General features: G+C 41.3%; 1 protein-coding gene across 1 annotated transcript in view; it reads left to right on the top strand.

The window, feature by feature from the left end:
- DDHD1 (DDHD domain containing 1) overlaps positions 1 to 20,261 on the top strand; it is a gene marked incomplete at its 5' end in the record, with an annotated part of 92,713 nt that overhangs the window by 11,341 nt on the left and 61,111 nt on the right. The window contains 4 exons of the mRNA XM_019556593.1: positions 5,972 to 6,145; positions 13,357 to 13,458; positions 16,847 to 16,975; positions 19,079 to 19,226. Coding sequence (XP_019412138.1) covers positions 5,972 to 6,145; positions 13,357 to 13,458; positions 16,847 to 16,975; positions 19,079 to 19,226 — 553 coding nt within the window. The remainder of the gene's footprint in view (positions 1 to 5,971; positions 6,146 to 13,356; positions 13,459 to 16,846; positions 16,976 to 19,078; positions 19,227 to 20,261) is intronic.

The following is a 20,261-nucleotide window of genomic DNA, read 5'->3' as shown; positions in this document are numbered from 1 at the left end:
TCTGTGAGAAAAAGGCTTTTTTTTGTGGATCTTGCTTTGGCTCTTTGAGAACTGTGTGTTTCGTCACACACTTGGATCTTCGTGAGTTGAGTGTTTCGACATCAGTTTCAGCGAGTTTTAATTGGTAACAGTAATCATTCAGATGTGAACATTGCAATCTTGAGCCTGCAGGCTGAACTCGGGAATAGTCTTAGCTCTGCCATCATCCAGCAGTCTGACAGCACTAGTCTTCTTCGGCATGTCTGCGGCCCAACCTTTCTATCTGGTCTGTTCCCAGTATTTTGTGCAACCCCTACCGAGATGCTAGTTATAATGAAGGTTTATTGTGTGCAGCTCTGCTGTCCTAAGATTGTTTTTTTGTTTGTATGTGTTGACCATGCTGCACCCTGATTTTACAGGGATGTTTCAGACAGGTTTCCTTGTTGCTCCTTGTCTCAGCTTAACTTTTTAACCATAAATCTTCCCTGTATGTTTCTTAGGATGTCTGATTTCCTGTTTCATCTTCCCTTTCCTCTCCAGTGTAGCAAACAATTTACTGTTGTGATTCAAGTGGGATGACTGAGAGTTCATTTAAGTCTAGATACAGTTGGATGCAGCTAAGTTAAAAAAACTTTTATATAATACTGTAATTGGTATCTGGTCGCAGAGTGTGGGGAGCGGTCAAGTGAAAGGGTATTGCAGTTGAGTCAGAGTTTGCCATCCAGGCCCCTGGCAGACATGCAGTTCAAGGCGTAATGGGATCTAAACCTCAGTCCTCACAATCACACTTCCTGACAGGTTTTACACTTTTGTGGTGGTGAGTCTACTCAGTCCTAACGGCTGCAGATGTCTGGTCTAATAGCAGCTTCCTCCCCTTGGGTTTGGTTTATAGCTGTGACTTAAAATTGATCTCTTTGTACAGTGATTAAAAACTGCTGTATATCAAAACTGTAGGGATTCTAGTGTTAAAGTGAACAAAATTCAGTCTTGCTGTGAGGGGTGAAAAAGGCTTACTGGCTACAAATGAAATAGAATATATTTTTGTATTCTGTTTTTAAATAAAACATATGTTTAAATCAATTTGTTTTATTGCTTAAACCCTTTTCCTTAGGTTGGCAAAAAAAAGTTACATGAATAATTAAAGCCAAGTACTTTGGTACTTGGCTATGTCACCTTTTCATCTACTTGTCACCTGTGACATTCAGATGTATTGTTAATGATCTTGTGTGAACAGAGCATGCAGATGCATATCCAGTCAAACATACTATACACACATTCACACTAGAGGCATTACAAACAGCAGACTGTATTGTTTAAAAATTGAGAAAATCAAGAAGTCAGGCAAGTCTTTCCCTAGGAATCAGGGGTTTGGGAACAAAAAAAGTGAAACAAAGCAAAAACAACTGGTAGCAGTTCACTAATGGCAGGAAAATGAAAAATAGTAGGGGGCATATAATTCATGAAGATTTTGGGTTCCAGGAGTGAAAATTTCTGCCAGAACTATTTCATCTTATTTTAATAATGTAAGTATACCTCACTGCATTATTATTTAAATTTACAGAGTAAATCAGGACTAAAATATCAGTCAAATATGCCTCTGTGATTTAGATGGACAGATCGTACTATCTGTCAGCATGGGTTGTGCTGAGTTAGTCAAGTGCTTCCCAAATTGTTATCCTTACTCCTCAAAATCTTTGGTAATTTTTCATCCGTAGTTAATGTGTCAACTTTTAATGTTGTTTTTTTTTAATTCAGCCTTAGTTTCCTCATATGATATGGGTATAAAGGATGGAGATCAGGAACATTTTTGGGAGGCTGCAAGGAGGAACAAATAAATACGTTATATGAATTAAGCTGCTTTTTAAAAGATTGTTTTTGCAACTTTTTTTTTTTTTACTGAGTACTACCAAATAAATCATAAAGCCTAATAAAATATATGCTGGTTTTTGAGTTATGCTGTGGCAGAAATTTCAATTAAATGGGTACAGAAAGTGTGAAAGGGTTGCGCACATATAACTCAAAAATGAATTTTCCAAAACGTACACAACCTTCAGTTATGAAATGAAAACTGAAATGAAATTTTGGAGGCTTTACAATTTCTGCCAGATGGCAAAAAGTGTATTTCGTGTCTGATGCCTGTCTTCATAGATCTTTAAGCCTAAGGCTTGTGAAATACTAGCTTGAACTGTGATCTGCTAATATAGTTGCAGCCATATTTCACAGCAGTTTATGGGAAGAAAGGGAGAACATTGCTTTCAGTTGTAATTTCACTGGGATTTTAGGGAGGGGAAATATAGTTGCTTGATCAGAATTAATAGTTCTGCCATTCCAAAGAGCATCTTTCGGTCTGTAAGTGTTTAAGAACATAAGAGCAATTACTTAACATTATGCTCTCTCACACATGCTTGTTCCACACCTGGAACCTGAAATATGTTTGATTTTTGTCCAAAGTTAAGCCCACCTAAACTTGACTCAGTTTCTTTGTTTTGAGTTGATTCTGTCTTGAGCAGAGGTTTGGACAGGATAACCTCCGGAGGACCCTTCCAGCCCTACTTTTCTGTTATTCTGTGATCCCATCCTGGGGTGATGTCTGTCCAAGACGGACTCTGTTTTGTAGATGTGAGAGCCCCATTATTGTATGTTCCAGTCTACACCGGCAAAGTGCCAACTAAGGGCAGTCTTGTGTGAGGCCTGGAGTGTGAAACCATTTAGTTTGGACTTTGTCATTGGGGTTTGAGAAATCTATGGGTAGGAAAATTCTAATCTTTAAAAATGTTGGAGTCCTTCAAAATTGCACAAAGATACTTTTAATATTAATTTGCTCTGTAGCATGCAGCTGGAAATCTCTTACAAGGCGGCAGCGCTGAATGGTGTCATTTTTAAAAAGCTGTGTACCTAGTGAGAACTGGTCATACTCCTTAGGGAACAATTAGATTGCTCCTTGTGAAGGCTGAGTAATAGTTGCATCTGGGCTCCTGGCGAGAGCGTATTTGTTCCTTCGTGTGCGCACATGTATTACATGGATTTAGCTTTAGCGCGTGCGTTCTTGGTTCCATCTTCCTTTCTAATAGTGAAGCCCATCTCTTTCTTCTCAGCAAGATAAAGGAGCCCGCACAGAGGTACTGTATAACAGGGGGTTCCATCTGGGCCGCTGCAAGACTTTTGGGGGTGCCACAGTGCAGCAGCTGCCAGATTCGGGTGAAATTCCCCTGCTTCATGCAGAGCCAGTTTGAGAAGGGGCTCCATCCAACACCCATTCTTGCCTCCACCCTTCCCAGTTGTTCCTGGCATGCTCTTTCTGAAAATACATTTCAGGAAATTTGGGGTGTTTGTACCTGAAAACTTGCAAAGAACAATTTTTCCAGCTATTGATCTGAGATATCATGTCTACCCAAAAAGCCATGTCTGCCTTCTGGAAATAGAGGCGCGTGGAGCAGTAGCACCTGGCAGTGGTGCCACAGTGGCCTGGGAAAACACAAGAAACGCACAGATAATTTCCAGGCAGCTGGGCTGCTGCTGCTGTTTGGAACTGCCCCATGTACCTCTATTTCTGGGATGAGTGTGTGGGACCAGAGCAGGCGCTCGTACCTCCATTAGGTTCATCAGAGGCGTGGGGCAGGTCACTTGGTCCAGCCCCTCAGACTGGATCTTGTACGCAGGGTCAGTCTGTGGGCCAGGTGTGACCATGTGCCAGCCCAACCCTGCATGTCAGATGTGGCCGCAGGGCTACTCCCCATGCTGGCATGATCTACCATGCAGAGCCACACCATCCAGCCCACGGGATTCCCCACAGGTCCAGAAATTTGTCACTAGGGAAGCAGAAATTAATGGTTTGCCAAGTTTCTGGATCTGCAGGGAGACCCCCAGGCTGGATAACATGGCTCCACAGGCTGGATCCATCCTGTGGACTGGAGGCTGAGTGCCACTGCTCTATAATGTACTGTGGTGCGCAATGTAAGACTTCCCCACATCTCTTTTTTTGAAGAACCCTCCTTGTGTTTTGATGTTCTTAGGCTCTGACCACATTGAATGTCCACACTCGTTCAGCTATAGCTACACGATGCTATGCTGTTGCTTGTTTTCCTAGCTCCCTTTGCTGGGGGCTGCATATAGGAAATCAGTAGCCTGCCTAGTTTCTCTGGGGGGAGACTCCCAGTGAGGTTATAGGACATATGGTTGCCGTTTGGGACTTCTAGCCTTGCATTATACAATTGAAAGCAGGAGGAGGAGGCATGCATGCATCAAGGAATGATGGGTTTCTCTGACAGCCCTTCAGCCCTCCAGAAGCAAGATATGTTCTTAGCAACTTCTGCTCTTGCTCTTCCAGATCCTGCTATAATTAGGAGGGAGCTGAGGGAGACTGGTGTCAACCTGGTCCTGTGGGATGACTGGGGAGAGGGGAAGAATTCTGTCTGGTGAATAGCGTTGTCTGTTCTGAGCTGGGAGCTGTGTGATTGTACGAGACAGACCATAGTGGAGATGATAAAAGCCTGAACTAAGATGGAGGGTTAGGGATTTGGAGAGAACAGTAAAGTAACCAAGGAGGCATAAATGCTGGGTACTGCCCACCCTGCCCTTTTCTGTGAAGTGTCCTAGTATTTTATTCTATAAAGGGAAGAGGATGAGCATTTTACCATCCACCTGTCTCCCTTGACCCAGACCAAACTTCTTCCCAATGACACTTCAGCCACCAACCCAATTTTTGCTGTGGCAATATTACCAACTTGCAGGTGGAGAAACGTTGCAGCTTGCTTCCTGCAGGCTTCCTCCTTATTTTGAGCAGCAGCCACCCCTGGGTGCAGGGCGCAAGGATATGTTTCATCCCAAACCTTTTGTGGAGACTTCTAACATTTTGCATGCAGATATTCATTTTGAATATTAAAAATACTTTTATACTGTTTTAGAGGTTGGAATGAAACGGACTGTTGATGACCCTTAGTGAGAGCCCAGTCTTGTATTACAAAAAAAATTCCTGACTTCTGTATTTAGGAAACCTCCAAAATCACCACCTTCCTGACGATTGCTGTGTACATTTCATAGATTTCATAGACATCAGGGCTGGAGGGGACTTCGGAAGATCTTTGAGTCCAGACCCCTGCCCCAGGGGCAGGAAGTCAGCTGGGTTCATAGGATCCCAGCAAGATCAAATGAATTGTTGTTTGGTTGGTGTTTTTTTAGTATCTTGTTTGCTAAGGGAAGGGTTGTCTTTTAGTATAGTAAAAACAGAAGACGGGGTAGATTTGCACCTTATAGACCAGGGACAAGCAATATTTTGGGCCTGCAGGCCACATAGGAAGTTTTGGGGAGTTGTTGCAGGCGAGGTCAGCAGCTCCATCCCCTTTGCCCCAGCAACAGCTCACCAAACCTCCAGCAGGCTCTGGGCGGTGGCAGGAAGAAGGGCCTGGCAGCGGCAATGGGGAAGAGGCCATGTCCATTTCCAGATCCCACCTTTTCCCCACACTCAGCAGCAGCTTCTACCCCACCACCGCTGTCACTGTTCATCCTGGCTGGGCAGGCGCGCCCAGAGCAGGCACTGCAGGGCCCCCAGCCCCTGAGCAGGGCGGGCTGGGGTTGTGCGCACAGCCCAGGGCTTGGGCCCTGCCCACAGGGGTCCCCGCTGGTCTCCATGGGGCCAGGGCTGGTAACGGCAGTAGCTGGAAGGAGCCACCGGGGCTGCTGGGAAATAGTCTGTCCGTGGAGCTGCCCCAACCCTGCTGCACTGGGGCAGCCGGGTGCACCATGGGCTGTTTAGCACCTGGGCCAGACAAAGTCCCCCTGTGGGCCAAATCTGGCACACGGGCTGGAGTTTGCCCACTCCATTATAGCCCAACTAAAGAGTCAGCTGCAGTTACTTTAATTAAGATTCCAGAAGTCATATTCTAACTTTTCCTAAAACTCCTATTTTATCCTAAAATACATATATATATTTTATTTTACTCATTATCAGGTCCTGCTGTGTTGAATTCGATCTCTGTCGTTTAATGTTTTTTAGAAACGGAAAAAATCCCTGTAATGCGTGGACAGTGGTTTATTGACGGGACCTGGCAGCCTCTAGAAGAGGAAGAAAGTAATCTAATAGAGCAGGAACATCTCACCTGTTTCAAAGGCCAGCAAGTGCAAGAGAACTTTGATATGGAAATATCAAAACCCGTAGACGGGAAAGAGGGTAAGATTCCCTGGACCATTGTTTATATCAGTGGAAGGTGTTTTATCTTAAGTAAGATGAATATTTGGTGTATTCTTCCATTCTCTTTTTAATTCTGCATGCATAGGCATCATTTGCTTCAGTCTGCGTTCACAAATTTCAGGCTATCCAGATAGTTGGTTAGTTTTTAGGATTTACAGAATCGCAGTACTTGTTAGCATCACTCAATTTAAAGCTGAACTTACAGGTATGTTTCTGGTCTTGTCCCCATTTTGTCTCGGACACTAATTTGTTACTCATTATTGTATTAAAAAGCTTTAAGTGAAACTGCAATTTTCTTTTCACGGGCGAAGAAAAGTGTTGATGATCTCAATATAAACTCCCTCTAATTGACTTTAATTATGCCTTGCGGGTACATCATTTTCACAAGTCACATATTTCATTTTTCCATTCTGGCTCAATCTGGGTGTTTAGTGGCTTAGTTCTATCAAATTCTATATTGTTTCTGTTATGAAAATCCCCATATCTGAATGGCCAGACTGAGACCACAACACTTGGGGTTTCATGGGGTCTTCAGTCAAATTTGTTTCATGTTTTTAAAAATACCCTTCTGAAATTACGATTGACTTATTTATGACAGGCAGTAGAGTGAATTGTTCTGGGTAAGCACAGCACAACAAAAGCTCAATATTTTTAACTCTCCAGTTTCACTTTTCCTTGTGTGCCATTTTATAGGTTCCCCAAACACTACAATTACCAAGTCCTCAAAATACAAATTAGCCAGCCTTTGGGCAGTGTTTTTGTAAAAACAAATGCATCCTAGAAGGATTGTAAAATAAGTGGAATATATATTCTAAAGGTTATGGAAAGTGGGGGTGCCTGAAAAAGTGGGTGTGGCCCTGGGCTTCATCAGAAGCTAAACACTGCAGGCTGGGACTTGTTAATAAATGAGAGTAGGATACAACAGGAAGAGGCAGTCAGTGGTTGAATCTGATAAAATAGAGCATCTCTACACTTGCTGTGGGGTGGGGGGGGAATGCTTTAATTAGAGCAGCTCTGAGAACTGCTGTAATTTAAAGCGCCCGCAGTATCACATGTATTCAGCATCCCGTGTTTCCAAATGGCAGTGGGAGTGCTTTAACCAAAGCTCATTTGACGAAGTTTAGTTAAAGCACCCCCACCACCATTTTGAAAAGAGGGAATACTGAATACATGTGACACGGAGGCTGCTGGAGCGCGCTGATTAACATGCTCCAGCAGACTCAATTAATCGAGTCTGCTCTGATGCGTGTTAATTAGCATGCGTCGGAGCACAGAACTGTTGTGCGTATTGGTGCTCATAGAGAAGTAGTAGAGCAGATTCTTTTTTGAGGAAAATGCAATGGTGAACATAATATCCTGAATCATCTTGTTGGTAGATCTTGTACTGCTATAAGGAAGACTAAATTGTGCCATTTGCTGACTTGAGAAGGATTTTCAGAGGTGCAAGGAAGGGGTTAAGTGCCTGACTCCACTGAATGCAGATTGGATGGCTGACTTCCCTCTGTGCCCCTTGAAAAATCTCCTGGGGCTGGGCCTACTCTATGGTGCCCTGCTGGCACAGTTGTGGTCCGGGTGTGGAGAGAGAATACCTGGCTGACGTAGCTGTGTGAACAGACCACTTCTAATGCATAGATTCAGTTATACTGACAAAGCTGCCCTTTTGCTGGAATAGCATGTTTCAGTTGTAGGGGCTGATTTTACTATAGTGGTACAAAGCATGGCCTTGCCACTATGCTTCGCTAGTGCACACAGGTTGTTCCCTGTAGATAAAGCACTTTTCACATAGCAGTAGCCTTACGTGATTGCTGCTGGGACTGTCTAGGGGGTGGAAGTGCTTGGGAAGGAGGGGGCGTATTGTGTTCATATCTCCAGCGCACCAGAGGAATGGAGTTCAAATTCTTTTCAAAAAGAGTCAACCCCTTGGACAGAAGGATGGCTTCGTTGTTGGGGGTAGGAGAAGGCAAAAGAACAGGGGAAGACAATGAGGCAGTTTGGATGTATAAAGGAGGCTGAAATCAAAGCACCGTTATCTTTATATTAAAATCTATCGTCACAAGTACAATAAACTGTACTCTATTTTCCTTGTCATTTTTTCTTTATATAATATAACCTTTAATATAGAGCATGCTGATTTTTAAGGCAGGTTAACACTACTGCCCAAAAGGGAGATCTGAAATCATTATAATGAACAGTAAGCAATGGAAAGTAGTTCTGATATTGAAACATGCCACTTACTATGTGACCAATCAGATGCATCCATAATTACTATGTTCCAAAACAGCACTGCGGGGTGGAAAGGTTTGGAAACTGTTAACTGGTTTCGTTTGATCTAAAAGTACTTAAATAGAAAGAGGTACATTGTGTATAAATTCTTTAAATGTTTTGTGTATGTCTGCTACAATTTTCTATAATTGCCTACTACACTAAGTGGTCTTTATTCTTTCAAGGCTCGTATGTAGCTGTCATTAGCACTAACTGAGAGTAGAATAGGCATCTAAATTATCTCTCTCAGCGGTACTGGCTATTGAGAATACTGTAGAACTTGGCTAATGCTGAGACTATGTGGAACTAGGCGTCATGTGCCAACTTCACAGTAAAGTTTTAATGGCAGATTACTGTAGGGAAGTCTTACCGATAAGATGTCCTTACTTCCTTAAAATACTGCATGGAATATTAGCATAAAAACCTAGTCCCTATTGTGAAAGAAGCACTTTGCTCATGTACCAGATACCAGCCATCTGAATAATACAGCTGGGTCTGATCCCAAGGCTGTTTTGGATGGCAGCAGCTGCCTGAAGAATTTGATGGCAGAAATCCACCTTGCTTCCTATAGACAGGATGTGGCTTCGTTCTCTGTTTCTACTTCCAAATCAAGAGCAGGCCTTTTTTCCCCCTCTCTAATTCAATCTAAAAATTCAGTCTAAAACAGGGCGTCCTGTTGTATTCTTTATTTTAGTGACTGAGATGCATCTGTTTACCATTTCTTAGGCTTTTGTGTCAGTCTCCACCAATTTCTGTGCAGAAAATGAACTAACAGGGAGCCAGTGTTCTCCTCTTCTGTAACTCTCCAGGGCAGTGCATACAGTAAATTAGTACTGCTTGGGTATTGGCCAGGTGATGCCGCTCCCCCTTCCTAAATGGAAAAGCATGCATATCAATAGATGCTAGCTCCAAAAAGTGCCAGTGGAAGATGCTGCTGAGTTAATTTTTGCTGCATTTTTGGAAAAGCAGAAAATTGTTACGGTGGACTCCACGGACGTCAGTTTTGAAAGGCTGTCCTCCCCAGAGCCATAGCATAAATGCCACTTTCCTAATCAGTGTCTTCCTTAATTTGCAAAGCATCCTGCTGCCTAGGAGAGAGGAACCCGAGTCCAATTCCTTTACCCTATTTCTGCACTTGGATTCCAGTACTTCACCAAGGAAATGTCTGTGATTGATGTAGGGCCTTTTTAAATGGACTGGTAGTAGGTCTTGGGCAAGTTAGAATTGCTTTGCTTGATCCAGCCTACGAACCTGTCTAATGCTCCAATTGATGCAACCGTTTAATAATCACACTTCAGAAGGGAGGGTAGGATGTTTGACTGCATTCATCTGACTGCCTCATTGTAGAAAAGCACTCCCACGGTCTAGCTGTTAGTTAATGCAAGTCATGAAAATAAATTAGCAGATTTAGGGAAAAATTTGCTGCTGGGAGCTATTTTTATATTAGATTTTAATGTTAGGCTACAATCGAAGCACATGTTTAGACTTGGTAGATAAAAAGTGGTGTTTGACATTTTGGCTGCTTTGCCTTTTTTTTTAAGTGTCTGACCTCCGGATGACTGCTGAAGACCCCAAACAATATGCTTCACTTTTTTTATAAATAAAAACACAGATGTGTTCTTCTGACATTTTATGGCATTTATATTAACACAGTTAGGCTTGCTTGTTGGTCCCCAAATCCACTGTTTCAGTATTTGCAGTAGAATCTATATCATTGTGGTCTTCTCTCCATACCAGATTTGTTCGTCCTTTTTTTTTTCTAAAAGATGAATCGCTTTCTAACTTAGTGTGCATTAATTCAACACTTTGACTAGCTTGAATATAGAATGGCAGACGAAGTTGCTTTGAAACAAGGAAGTGGTTTAGTTTCAAGTGTCCACATATTTATAGATGGCGAATACAAACAATATGAAAAATGCCTTTTGTTATTTCTTTATTCAGGTCTACAGTGTCTGTGTAAGTCTTTTTCCCCCCAGAAAATACTGGCTTTTCTTGTACTGTATATACCCAGTAACTATATTTATAGGATCACAGTATAAAAAGTCCTTAGTACATGGAGAAATTGTTGAGGGAGGCTGAAATGACACTTGTGTCCTGTGCAGCAGTATTTTAGCTGAATATGGTTTTGAAGTCAGCACAAAAACTGTAAGTTCTTACATCATTGACTGTACTTGGGTAAATGTACAATATTAAAATACATTTTAAAACTGCATTCAGAAATTATCTTCTTACTAGGCAGGATTTGAGCTAAGAGTTTAGAGGCGGGGTTTAACAATAGTTTATCTAAAAACACCCTGGGGGCTTCATTCTTTAGTGGCTTAAATGTGCTGTCTGCAGGTCTTATAGGAGAACTCTGGTCCTAGCAGGTTTTTAAAATGTCTTTAAGCTAAATGCACTACTAACTTCAAGTGTTTGTTTTAACAGGATAAAGAAGGTCTCTCTCTCCTTGTTTTGTAGAACAGTGATGTCCAAACTGAGGGCCTGACTTGATATTTTCAAAAGCAAATGGTCACGGTACCCTGGAGCAGTTTCTGTGCCCTTGAGATCACAAAGAGATCTAAAACCATCCAAGAGTCACAGGGATACAGAAACCCCTAATATCTACTGAGCAGGTTTCTCACAATGCTTGGTACCTGGAACAAGAGTTGGGAAGGCTTTGGGGGACTGGCCATAGCATAGTGCACTGTGCTTTCAAGGTGCTCTTGGGGTGGCAGCACCAGGAGTGGGAGGGAGGCATTTGAAGAGTCTATGTCCCCAATCTGCTCCATGGAGTAACAGCCAATTCAGACACCTCCATTCAAAACCATGGGGAAAGGATTTTACATTTGTAATCCAAATATAGGGCCATATGATTGGGCACCGCTGTTCTGAACGCATTGCAGTTAACTGTTGCATGTTAATCACATTTATGTCGGTATCTGTGACCTTTGATCTGTGATTTTTTTTTTCCCATGTATATTCATATTTAGTTAGAAGGGAGTGAGGCTGGTAGTTAAATTTACTTGGAAACAAGCAAAGAATACAAATTAATACCATTGTATTTGATCAGAAATGGAGAAAATAACTCTATGAGACTATCACTTGAAATGTTCAATTTCCAAAACAATGTTTTCCAAAATCCAAGTTGCATGTAAGGAACCTCCTTTATTGTGTTTTTTTGTTATTGTTTTTACAACTTTAAATGTGGCTATACTCCAAAAAACTGACTCTGTAAAAATTGCACTGGGGGGGATACTTGGTTTGCTTTGCCATAGTGATTTCAGATAAAATTTTCTCAGTTCATAAATACATTTATAAAGGTTCAGTCTTTTGGCATGTATCTGCCAACCTAGCAAATTCAGCCTTGGAAAGTAAAGAGATGTCCTTCTTTAGAGCTGTATAATCATTAGGTAGTAACATACTGTGCAGACCAGTTTATCCACTCAGTACACAAGTGCAGCCTCAAAGGGCTTATTTTTCCTCTTTCATACACTGGATTTCTACAACTGTAACTCTAATGCAAGTGAGACCTAGGCTGCAGATTTCTGGTAGCACAGTCGTGTTAGTTCAGGACCTAGGGGGGTATGGTGCCTGACTGGCACAGCTGGGTGATGATAAATGCCCCTGGTATAGACATGATTATGCCAGCAAAACACCACTTTTACCGAGAGCTGTTTTTGCTCATGAGGAATGGTTTTACTACACAAGTACAAAGTTCAGTATTTTGGTATGGTTGCATTCACAGTAGGAACATCTTGCCAGTATAGTGCACCAGGATTCCTGTGTATGGAGTGTTACTAATAGACACGAGGTGTATGAAAGATGAAATCAGGCAGACCTCCTTCAGTGGGCTTGTAGAAGTGTTAACTGTTACTGTAATTTGAACTTAAAATATCTGGTTTCTGAATCAAAAAAAGATAGAGAATCCATCTCACTTTCTCACAGAATTTGATCACACATTTTAGCTATGTTGGCTTGTCAGACACTAAAAAGTTTTGTAAAAAGTGAGAACTTTCCCTTTTTACTAAAGAAATTGGATGAGACATAGTAAAGAGCAGTTTTATTGAATAAAAAAATGCCATTTTTATGGAGTTGCTTTTTGGGGTAAAACCTCACTTTCAAGCTAGCCTCCAGAACCATAAAAAATACAACAGGCAGTTTATCAAAACTGGGTTTAATAGTACCTGTTGTTCTCCTATTTTGTAGGTGTCTGAGAGCAGCTTCTTCCAGATACTGCAGCTTTCCCTTACCTTGTGGTGTCCCCTTCCATAGCTGACTAGCATTGATGATTCCCCTAGATGGTAAGGTAAGTCCATCAAATATTGCACAATAGTTCAAAGGAAATTTGTTTCCATATTCTTATTTTATATCCTCTAAGGAATAAAATGAGACTATTGAAAATGTAACAGAAATAATGGACTTGCCTTACCATCAAGGGGAAATTCTTGTGCTTTTCAGAAACGGAAGGGATATCCTAATCAGAGTGTGCATTAGTCTGCCTCGCTTTGTGGAAGGCAGCTGCCTACAGACCTACAAAACGGGGCAACAGGGTATGTCGGCTAGTCTAACTTGGTGTCCCCATATTTTGGGGAGAAGGAATCCACTAGCTGTTCATGAAGTTGCAAAATGTAAAAAAATAAAAATTAAAGGGTCTTGCATTCTTTACAGTTGCACAAATGGAAAGGGCAAGAGAGACTGGATTGCGTTGTGGTGTGCTTGTAGTCTTCTAATGTTTTTTGGAAGTGCCATGTTCATTCAAAGAGAAATATTTTATGAAAAGTAGAGAAAATTTGACTTGCATCAATTGACATTTTTGCTACAAACCCCTTTTTTAAGCATTAATAAAAATTGACGTGTGCCACTTCGTTTTAGAAACAGTAATCCTAATGAAAAAAGAAATGATACCCTTTTAAAAATTTTACTTTGAAGCTCAGTGTTTTTGCTTTTAGTTATCTACTACCTCCCTCCCTTCTCCCTCCCTTCTCTGTTCAAATGGAGAGGATATAAGGAGAATACAGAGGCTGCATGTCTTAAACGAAAGCGTTCCCAAGGTACAGTAATTGTAGATTTTTTTTTTTTCTTGTTTTCTGCCTGGCCTAGGAAGCTTTAAACTGTAGTTTGCCTATGTCAGAAGGATGCATTAGATCCATGCGCTTCCACTGCTTGCACAGTAGTTATGCCATTTTCTTTCAAAAGAGTAGAAAAAGCATTTTAATTCTTAAAGGAAAAGTAGCACCGTGGTGTTTCTTAGAAAATAGAAGCTAATAATAATATTTTATAACACGATTACTTTGCTATAATGTTTGTGACGATCATGAAAGATGTAAACACTTATTTTTACAGCAGCATTGTTGCATATGGGGTCTATCAAATCAAATGGGACCAGAGCTTTCAATCACAAGTAGATGCAAACTATGATAAATTATGTCAGCTCCGGGGAAGAGGCTTATACTGTATATTGTTGGGTGGTCACTCATATAACACATGCATTATGTTCAAAGTTTTTAAAATGATGCTTTAAATTGTTGGGTTTTTTTAATTGTTCTTATTTAGATTTTTAAACTTAATTGCATTATATGTATTTCTCCCTTTTTATGTATTATCTTGGTATTTTAGAAGGAGAGTCAGCACTGGAACAAAGCAAGACATTAGGCATTTGAAAGAGATGGGGGAAGTAGTGTGGAATACAGGATCAGCGAGATTATGCCACAGAAAAAGAACCTTTGTTTTTTAAAAATTGAATTTGCATGGTGTAAATTGATGCGCTTCAGAAGCAAGACGAAATCTTAGCAGAACTGTTAATGTTTGGAGGGAGGAAGAGGGTTTTCAGAATCACTTGTCTTGGATCTAAAGTCTGCTCCCTTTTGAAACCCGTAATAATAAACTGTTAACTTCAACAGGAGCAGAGTTAAGTCCACAGCAAGTGCTTTGAAGTTCCATACTAGCAGTTCAGTTTGCTCTAAATTTAATCCGAGTTTTCCTGTCTTCTCCTGTAGATGACAAAAGCATAAATATATTTAAGTATAAGCAAAAGAAGAGTCTAATATTTTCTTCCTGTGTTGAAGAGCAGAATTTCGTTTTAGGTTTCAAAATGCATCTGCATTTCCTTTCCCTCGCTGATGGTAGTGAGCCTACCTGACTATCATCTGGGCGTTCCACAATTAAATGTTTAAAAGTTAAACACATTGCAGGTGCGTGCATAGAATTAAAAAGTTTGCCAGAGGATTTGTAACAGCAGCCACAACTGCTTTGGTTGCGAACTCTGTCCTCAGTAACAGTTCTCTTCATGCAGGAGATGATAGCAATATCTGCTCTATCACTTAAGTAATTGCAGGTCTTTGGATTGATTTTTATATAATGAGAAGTGTCAGCAATTATGGGGGAGGTATGGGGCTTAGAAGCAGGTACTATTCAGCTATAAGTTTTTGGAGAATAACATACCAGTGAACATTAATGCCCCATTCTTCCCAGGTTGGAATGGATTGTGTCTGAGTAGTCTTGTTGATTTCCTATAAAATCCATCAGTTTGGAGGGAAGGTTTTATTGTGGTGAGAGACCAAGGCTTCCACTAACCCACGTCACTGGCCTTAAGACAAAAGGCGTCCTTTCCCTATGCCCCCCTCCATGCACACACCCCTTGCCTCTGCCTGACCCCTTTTCCTCACCTCTGAATGAAGGGGTTTTTGCAGAGGCATGCGTTCATGTCAGTCCCTGGATTTCCAGTTTGCTCAGGAACTTTCTTCATCCCACAGCATGGCCCTAGAGTCCACATGTGCAGGATTTGGGTTTTTTTTCATTTGGAAGAAATAATTTCTCTCCACACGTGCAGGGATTTGTCCCTGTCCCCAGTCCTCCTATCCCATTACCATCTTTGTCGCAGTCCATATGGAGAGGATTCATGATGTCGATAGAGCCTAGAGCCCCCCTTTCCTTTCTGACACCTCATTCTAAGATTCCCTGAAACAATAGCAACCAGCCCTAAAATGAGACTGCCATTTTTATAAATCAGTGAATGCCTTTGGTTCTTTGCCAAATATCACCCTAAACTTACATGGCTTGTCTTTTATTTTTATACACAATTCTGTTATCAGCATAAACATCCTTTTTTTTTTGGTCTTTGGAGCCACCAATCCAGAGTGGTTGCATAGTTTCATTCACTTCTGCATAAAGTGGTTTTTTACTGTGTGTTTTTAAATTCCCTTCTACTTCATTCCTCCCCGGTGTCCTGACTTTAAATTTATCATCTGATAGCACTAGCCCTCTACAGTTTGGCAATGAAACAAAGTCATGAAACAGGAAAGGTTATGAATGACCAGGGTTTTATGTAATAGATTTAGACTCTGTAGTATAACTGTCCAAGGCATGTTCAAACTTTCACAGAATAGATTTATAGAAGTAGAAAGAAATCCTTCATGGCCTCCAATAAGGAGCAGAAACCACGACTTCTGTCATGCTCCATACCCCCTGCTTCTGCTTTGAATGAATGCAGGCTCTCCAGATCTGGTGACACTGCTAAATCATACTGTTTTTAGTGCAGGGCTGTTGGCGGTGCCTCTTCTTAAAGTACAGCTTCAATATTGTCGAGACAGACACTATCAGAGTTAATTCCATCAGCGCAGCTGCTCTCCTATAGCTTCAGTAGTGCAAATCCTAAATGTAAGATATCTGAGATTTGCACTTGTAATGAGCTGGCAGTTGTAATGAGTACCTCTGAAAACCTCGTGCAAGGTCAGGGGCCTTAAGTGGGCTGCACTCAGGTACCTGTGTATGGAAACTGTTAGCTGAAGTGTCGGCCGGCTGCATGAAAAGTACTGGTGACCCTCTCTCAAAAATCCCCATTCTGTCCTGGTGAGAGAATTTTTGGTTCAGTAACATTTATTTGTGGAGCTTAGAGCTGTGTTTTCCCCAGTTGGAAGGACTCTAGCTGTTAGTTCTTCACATTTAACCCCCAATGCAGGTGTGTTTACCATAGCACCTGAGAGCCACAGTCATGGATAAGGGCTCCAGCGTGCTAGGTGCTGTACACACAGGACACAGAGATGGCATGAGTGTACCTGCTCATTCAGGCTTGAGTTGACGTCAGGGGTACGGGTATACATCTGACTGCACCAGCTGATTCAAGAAATAATTTGCAAGCACTAGCTCCCCCATGAGTTGCCTTTTAGCTAAGAGTTCCTTTCGTCAGGGAGTCTCCATTCCTAAAAGGAAGAACCATGTGGGAAGGGAGTAAAGTGGAATTGTTCTGATGTTTCCAAAAGGAATAGCCCAGTTGTTCTAGATGAGCAAGTCCGACGTCTATAAATGTTTTAAGGTCAAAGCAATACAGACTTTAAATTTAAATACTAGAATGTCATTGTATTTTTTGTGCGTCCCTCTTCCCTTCTCTGTCTGGATTTTTGCTTAGTCATTTAAACTAAAAGTTGTTCCTTTTTGCTACAGCTGTTCATAGTTTAAAGTTGAGTCGCAATCATGTGGACTGGCACAGTGTGGATGAAGTGTATCTTTACAGTGATGCAACAACATCTAAAATTGCAAGAACTGTTACTCAAAAATTGGGGTTTTCCAAAGGTAATGTTTCTGAGCATGTGTAAAAAATATCATAAATATTGTTATTTTAATAGCTTCTGTTGCACTGATATTATGAGAAGAAAATTCTAGAGCTCATCTGATTGTCAAGTTTGAAGTTCTTTGGTTCACTGGTAGATAGTTTTTGCTGTTGTACTTTTCTGGGTGAATGACTCAGAGAAGTGCTGTTAAGTTGTTGCATACATTTGTAATTAAAAACAAAATAGACTAACAATTTAATTGTACTAAATAGTTTAAATACAAGCTTTTGTATCACATAAAACCCTGTATTCAAAGAATGGTAAGGTTGCAAAGTCAGGCACTCCGGAGCTACAAAATACCAACTTAAAAGTTACTTGTGCAGCTTTAAATTTTCCCTCTCGTGCATTTGCTTTAACTACTTGATCTCACACATTTTTTCCACAGGACTTGACTCATTCAGTACATAACATAGATTCAACATGGGGCTGCATTGATCTTGTGTAGTGAGAGACTTTTCTATCGGGCCTCTGCCTCATTTGTTGCAGAAGTTGGAAGGTGTGTAGAAAATGAGGCAGGGTTGCACAAAAAGACAGGACAGCTTCACAGATAAGTTAAGTGAATCCTAGTGTTCTTGTGTGGTGCTGGACAGGTCACATAAATCAAAATGCACACAGGCCTCCTTCAACATATGTTCCTCATTTTCTGGGGAATCCAATCAAGAGCGCTGGTGTTTAACAGAACGGGTGAGCACGGACAATAGGGGTCGAGAGGACCTGCACTGGCAACCTAGGAGTGGAAAGTTCTCTGAAAGAATAAAGACAGAAGAGGTTTCTGACATGGGGCACCCAAATGAGTTGACTATCGGCTTTAATATCGGTGCCTCCATTTTCACAATGTAAAATGAGAATGATAACCTCTCTCATCTCACAGGGATGTTGTGGGGCTAGTTCATTTATGTTCATAAAGAATTAAAATATGATGTTGAGATTACGATAGATAAGCCTTGAGGAAGCTAATAACTGTATTCAGAGCGGGGTATGGACCATGTTCAATGAATAATGCAAAGGGCCAAACACTGAATGAGAAGGGAGCGGGGGTTAAATAGCTGCCCGTTCAGTGAGCGTAAGTCATACTGCACATTGAGTGAGGCACCGAAAGCTGCAGTAATAGTCTGCCCAAAATGGGGCAAAATGAATGTTCCACAGACTACCCTTTAATCTGGTATTTCCTAACTTGCAAGTGCTTGACTTTGCAATCTAAACATTTTTCAAATATAAGGGCTTTATTTTATGGTACTTTGGTGGTTTTAGAAAACCTTTTTTCGGTTTTTATCATTGAATGCCATTGAACCCCCACATAGTGACCATGGGGGTTGGTATTATTCACAGCACAATAATGTCCTGCTTGATCTAACTGGTCCTATTTTAAGACACTACTCTTCTATTTGTATATACCCCTGGGGGGAGGATGGAGGTGCACTTTGCCAGAGGATTTCACAGCTGTCTGCAAGGCAGTATACGAATGTTGAGGCTAGGGCTGCATGAATAGCTGATTTAGACGTTCAGCTACTGAACTGAAAAAATGTGTGTGGAGGGGGGGGGAAGGTCTTGGGTTTTGTCACTGAAATGAAAAGTAAAAATTTCCCCCCAGCTCGATTCATTGAATGAGGGAGTTGCATATCAATCATGCTGATGATGCTTTTTGTATCCATAGGTTAGAAACACAGCTGCCAAGAAACTTTATATATACACTAATCTCTGTGGGAGTATTTTCAAAATTTGAGAAAATTAAATGTTTGATATTTGAAATATAGAGGCATGTCATTTGTTATAAACATGAATTGTTTGTTTGATATTTGAAAATCCATTTTTTCAAAACAGGCTTTAAATTATAAAATCCGCGCTGAAAATGACATCGGCTGGTAAGTGTAATGAGAAGTGGTTGTCCAAGGTTTCTCGGACAACTTTGAACATCTGAGGCATTGCGTGCACTCATTTTTCAAAGTGTATTATATTTGCAAAATGGTTTGTGTGTTTATGTAATGTTGATGCGTGGTCTAGCAGAATATATGATGATGTCAGGCATCAAGGAATACAGTTGATCGAGGGTATTTTTTTTCTGCAGCATCCAGTAGCGGGACAAGACTTCATAGAGGCTATGTAGAAGAAGCTACATTAGAAGACAAGCCGCCACAAACTGGGCACATAGTGTTTGTTGTGCATGGTATTGGGCAGAAAATGGACCAAGGAAGGATCATCAAAAACACAGCTATGTGAGTGTTTCATCATATATTCAATAATGACTTAGGAGTGAATAAAAACCAACACATCAAGTCTCTGCTAGCATCATTCAGATACTTAATGATCCAAATGATGACACCAGAGCCTTCATTAGAAGATGTCTTTTCTCCAGGGTCATTTATGCTGGCATTATGGATACACAACTATTTGCAGCTTGCATCTTAAATTCCAGCTTGAATTTCTGGGCCTAGCAAGAGCAGTACCAAGCCAGAAGACCTAAGCCTTCATTTGATTCCCTGGCTAGCACCTTTGGCCCTACTGAGGCAAGATGATACATTTCTAGGGCTTGTGAAGAGTGACATACAGAGCCATCAAAGGAGAAGAGTTCACTTGATTAAAAACAAAGGGAATCTCATCTGTCTCTCCTTGGTTGGCAGATTAGTCAGTGAGCTAAAAGCGCACAAGTGTGGGAAGGGCGAAGGAGGAGCTAGGGTGCATGGTGTTGCTCCTGACAGCAGGCATACCTTAGTTATGAGTAGGGTAGTCACTCTCCCAAGTCTGATTAATTTATTTTACATTGAGTTCTGCTGGGGGAAAAAAATAAGCATCCTAAATCATTATGTTGACTACCAACCTTGTATCTTAATGATCTCTTACAAGGCTAATATGTGAATGGCTTGATTCAAACTGTTGAGCTGGCTGAATTTTTAAGATTCTCCACCTTTTTATAGACTGAAACAGAAGGCAGTGGGGAAAACAATTCAGTGACCTTTCTTTTTCACTGCATCCAGTTGCAAGGGGAAGCTGTAGGGATGTCATACTATGTATGTAATGTCAGCAGGGGACAAGCCTCTTAAACGGACATAGTTTCATAGTTGGTCGGGTTGGAAGGGACCTGAGCAGATCATCAAGTCCGACCCCCTGCCACGGCAGGAAAGTGTTCTGGGGTCAAATGACCCCAGCAAGGTATTTGTTCTAGCCTTGTCTTAAAGCCCCCCAGGGTAGGAGCCAGCACCACTTCTCTTGGAAGTTGGTTCCAGATCCTAGCCGCCCTGACCGTGAAGTCG

The sequence above is a fragment of the Crocodylus porosus genome, unplaced genomic scaffold (assembly GCF_001723895.1).
Source record: "Crocodylus porosus isolate Cpor-Errol unplaced genomic scaffold, CroPor_comp1, whole genome shotgun sequence".
Lineage (NCBI taxonomy): Eukaryota > Metazoa > Chordata > Crocodylia > Crocodylidae > Crocodylus > Crocodylus porosus.
Note: the sequence above shows the minus strand (reverse complement) of the source record. Positions and strands in the feature narration are given on the sequence as shown.